The following is a 4,913-nucleotide window of genomic DNA, read 5'->3' as shown; positions in this document are numbered from 1 at the left end:
CAGAGGTAGAGAGAACAGGTCATGCACTGGGTAAATTTTGAAGGTAGACCGAACAGATTTTGCTAATAGATGGCATGTGAGGCATGAAAGGTGTCATGTATGACTCCCAGATTTTGGCCTGAGTGATTGGAAGAAGGCTTTGTTACTGAAAAGGAAGCATTTGGTTTTAGACACCGTAAGTTTTAGATGAGTATTATTCAAATGGAGTTTCCTGTTTGATGTATAAGTCTGAAGTTCCACAGAGTGGTTAGAAGTATTCAGAAATGAACTCAGTAAACTGATCATTTCCATTCCTTGGGTTATAACACTAGTCTTTTGTTTAAGACAGGATTTGAATATATGTTTGATTCAGTGTCATCTCTCTCCTGTTTCAATGTCCATAAATGAACTAAAATAAATACAAAATAAAAAACCTGTATAAAAAGCAATTCAAGAGCTCAGTTTTCTGATGTTTACTCATGTGAAATACAGGAAATAAGAATAAACCCATAGCTTATTAACCTAGTACTTTTCTCTGTGCCCCTCCCCCTCCCTGGAAGATGCAGGAGCTAAAGATGATTTAATAGAGGTTTGATAGGAAATCTTACATTAGCAATTGAGGTAAAGCTAAATTTATATATGCCAAGCATGATTCAGATCTTTCTGGGAAGTAATGTGTAGTTTTAAGATGGGGAGGTGGGAGAGTCAGAAAGTTACAGAATTTCTATGACACATCAGGTTCAGATAGAAAGCCTAGAGAACATTTTAAAACTTGGGATGAAATGAAAAAATAAATAAATAAAACAAAAAGTAGAGTTTTCTTAAGACAACAATCTCTAGAAGATAGAGATAGAGATAGAGAGATATCTCAGAGGTGTTATCACTATATGATATCTCTTTCCCATGCCTCTAAAAATGTATTGTTTTTCCTTGAGATTTAACCAGGGATAATTTTGTGAAAGAGGAATCACAAAACCACAGTGAATACAAAGAAAATATTTTAATAAAATATTCAATACAACATTTCCCTGTGGGGGCCCTTACGGAGAAGTGAGAAGGTGAAGGAAATGACTATCATTGTTGGGAATCCAGTCCTGAAATGAGAGGGGGATGTTCTTAGCTTTTCCCCTGAGCTTGTTGCCCAGTTCTGCCAACAGGCAGCCATGAGGAGGACCAGGAAATCTCCAGAGGTCATTGTGAAGGACCAAGTGGATGAACAGATAGAGCTCAGCAGTTTTTGCCTCGTGGTTTTCACCAGGTGCAGTGTCATGGGATAGGCAAAGGCAACATATTGGTTGATATATAAAATATGTTAATACAATTTTAGTTTCCCCTCCCCTCCTATTCTATTTGTACTTTCAGAGTGAACAATAGAAACAGAGAGACCCGTGGGTTCATCCACTAAGCATCCCAGCAGAATCCTTCCTTGGCCACCTTTTGTATTCAAGGCCCATTACTATTAATGTGATTGTGTTTCAGACAGAGAGGAAACGAGAGCATACTATTCTCTACACATAACTTAAGCGTATCACTGCAAATATTGCATGTATGAAACAAGTGTGAGCCACGAATCCTCCCCCTTGTGCGTTACTGTTTTATTGATAAAGAAAGTGCCATTGTTTGAATATGAATATCATTTAGTGCATTAGGATGTACAGTCTGGTAGTGCCCTGCATACAGCGTCCACACTTGCTACAAAGACTTCCTTGGGGCCGTCTTGCTGTCATGATTCTGGTGTGCTTCCTTCTGGAGTCATGAACTGCACCTTTGGCACGATGAGGGACGAGTTGTTCCTCCGGATGGAGTTGTTCCTCCTCATGGAATTATTTCTCCTCATGGAATTGCGCTTCCTCAGAGAATTCTGATGGGACAGTTCGCTCTTCTGGAGGGTCTGGATGAGGATGGAAGGCTTCTCATCCAGCTCTCGGGCACTGCACCTGGGGGCAGCTACTTTCACAGTGTTGCCAAATTTGGAGTAATCCACAGAATACACTCCCTCCTCCTCAGTGACAATAGACACGAAGCGATGGCCCCACTGGATCTCCTCAGCGATGTAGGAGGTTCTTGCTTGCGTGGTAATGCCGGTAGTTTCGACCACTCCTTCTAGAATCACTATGACCTCCAGGTCTTGGGTGGCCAGGTCAGTAGCTGAGATATCATACAAGGGGCTGCGCTTGTCAATCACGTGGCAGATGATTAAAGGGGCCACGAGAAAAATGTTATTACTCTCAATCGGGTTGTCCACAGGAATGTCGAGTTGGTGAATAGGCACCACCTCCCCTTCCGGGGTGGTGGTTTTCTTGACCACCTGGATGCGCACCGAGGCACTAATGATCATGCTTTTCCTCAGGTCACCCACGCGGAACATGAAGCACAGCTTGCCATTTCGGACAGCAATCACCGCATGGCGACTGAATATCAACGTCTCCGCCCTCCTGTGAGCCTGAGCTGTTTTCATGAAAATGCAGCCCAGCATGACGGCATTGATGATCAAACCCACGATATTCTGCAGAATCAACACGGTGATGGCCAGAGGGCATTCCTCTGTCATCATTCTCCCTCCAAACCCAATTGTCACCTGCACCTCAATGGAGAAGAGAAACGCAGAGGCAAAGGACCTGTGAGAAATAATATCAGAAAGTGATGCCATCAGATCACGTTTTGACTAATGAAATAACATACCAAGCCCATTTTTCCTTCAATGTCAAAAACATTATTTTTCTAGGATGAAATGTCCCAAACTGAATTTGCCATCTTCTTCCGCCAAAGGCTATTACATGTCTTTGGAAAGACGAGCCAACTTAACTTGTCAAATGCCTAGTTCTAAACACAAGCACTTGTGTTCTCTCTCTTCTCTACATACATCTTCCAGACATCTAGGGTACAACACTACAATGTTTTCTAGGTCATGTAATAATCGGCCTACATGTATGAAAGCTTTAACATAATAGAAATACATGTTCGCAGGAATATTTTACTTTGTGAAATAATGTACTTTCACAAAGGCATAGTTTACTTTGTGAAAATTTCTGCCATGTAGATGTTTATTATGTATTGCATGTCTGTGTTTAAGTGACTTGAGTCATAAGGAAGGTACTGGATAGTGAGTGTTAAGTACTCACTACCCATGACTCATATTCACTAGCTAACACTTAGTGTGTGTTCCTCATATACAGGAAGCACAGTGCTAAAAAGTGGTGTAAGACACCGGTATTTTAATAACTACTATTTTTAATTAAAAAGAATGTTTCACCATTTGGAAAGAAAAATGTGTTCTTACTGTCTTTCTTATTTTGTTCTGTAAGTGATCTTGAGAACACTAAAGCTGTTAAAGGGAGAATTCGAAGCAGAGATGAGCAAATGACTGTACAAGATCACAAAATTAATAACTTGAATCCCCTCAATGCTGGCCTAGTGCTTTGAAAGGGCAAAGGGAAGGGGTCAACAAGTGTCAGGATTTTCTAGGGGAGCTTTTGCAAGTTGGGCATTTCTTCTGTATCTCTATGAATTACACACTGGTTTGGTAGGTTTAGGGTGGACCTGGGTAAGACTCTAAAAAAGCTCTCAGGTGATGCTGATTTATCCCCCTGGTTAGAAGCACTGCATTTCATTATTCTTGTCATTAATTTATTCACTTAACTACATATCCATTACTGCTGTAGGTTCCTATTAGAAATGACGTTAGCCCTGTGTTTCCCTCAACTCCAATCTCAAACTTCTCTAATTTTATAGAAGATAAGCCTCCTGTCAAAGCATTATCTATCTGCTGCTGCCACACACAAAGAGTGAGCAAAACAGTTAAGCATTTGAAAGCTGTGTATACACACTGCACTTTAGTGGGACATCATGAGGTGGGAACAAGTATACACAGATTCTTTCTACTAGCTTTTAGGAGGAACATGCAAATTTATTTCCCTTTTCACCCTTTTTGTTGCTAAAAAGATTCATGGAAAACCACAGTAGTTGCCTTTCCCACTAGTTGCACACAAAATATATCATATGATCTAAAAAGATGGCAACAGCCTGGCTGGCCTGGTTTAGTGGTTGCGGTTTGATTCCCAGTCAGGGCACATGCCCGGGTTGCTGGCTCGATACCCAGTGTGGGGCGTGCCTAAATAAATAAATAGATGGCAGAAGATAAGAATGGACCCCAGAGGAGGGGCATGGACACAATGTTGATTTCTAATAATATTCACACACTTTGAAGAGCAGCCTAATGTTGACTATCTTTAAATGTTTAGTTATAATGGTTTGAGAGGCTATTCAGGGGCTAATAATGTTTATTGCTTATTTTACGAAATAATTTAATTCTAAACATTATATAGTGCAAGACCCAGCCTTTTATGGACACCTGTCATGCTAAACAACCTCAAGAGATGAAAGTGTTTAGCTGCTTGTTTGTTCTACTACAGAGGATGTTAGGCTGAATAATAGAGGAAATATGTTGATTAATTTTCTGACTCATGTTAGAGAGTTATCCCACATGAAAGGGAAAGTGAGCCATTCTAAAACAGGAATGGTAAAATGTTATTTGGACATACCAGTGAGTATGCATCACAATAAGTTGTTTCCAATTATGATGATATGGTAAGAAAATGGGCTTATGAAAGACAGGAAATGCAAAGAATTATAAACGTTATTACTCATCTTTTAAACCCTCTTTGGGAGAGAATAGAAATTTTTCTGTTTCTATATTTTGGGTAAAAAATTGTTATTATGTATAGTTTGTTATGATTAAACTGTGTGTTGAGATTAAAGTATCAATAGCATCATACATACCATTAAAATAAAACTTGTATGATTTTAACCTTAAAGATGTCAAAAAATTTTTTAGATAAAAAGGCAACTTAAAAGGCTAAAATTATTATGCTGATAAAATCAACTTTGTCTCACTGTATTTTTGACACCATTTCTCATACTTGACTCACAGCAGC

The 4,913-nt window shown here is 39.5% G+C and overlaps 1 protein-coding gene across 2 annotated transcripts in view; it reads right to left on the bottom strand.

The window, feature by feature from the left end:
- Positions 1-964: 964 nt before the first annotated feature.
- KCNJ8 (potassium voltage-gated channel subfamily J member 8) overlaps positions 965-4,913 on the bottom strand; it is a 7,402-nt gene continuing 3,453 nt past the window's right edge. For both annotated transcript variants that reach the window (XM_006773144.2, XM_006773145.2), the window contains one exon: positions 965-2,597. In XM_006773144.2, coding sequence (XP_006773207.1) covers positions 1,703-2,597 — 895 coding nt within the window. In that variant the 3' untranslated portion in view covers positions 965-1,702. The remainder of the gene's footprint in view (positions 2,598-4,913) is intronic.

Source organism: Myotis davidii, unplaced genomic scaffold (assembly GCF_000327345.1).
Source record: "Myotis davidii unplaced genomic scaffold, ASM32734v1 scaffold346, whole genome shotgun sequence".
NCBI classification, from domain to species: domain Eukaryota; kingdom Metazoa; phylum Chordata; class Mammalia; order Chiroptera; family Vespertilionidae; genus Myotis; species Myotis davidii.
Note: the sequence above shows the minus strand (reverse complement) of the source record. Positions and strands in the feature narration are given on the sequence as shown.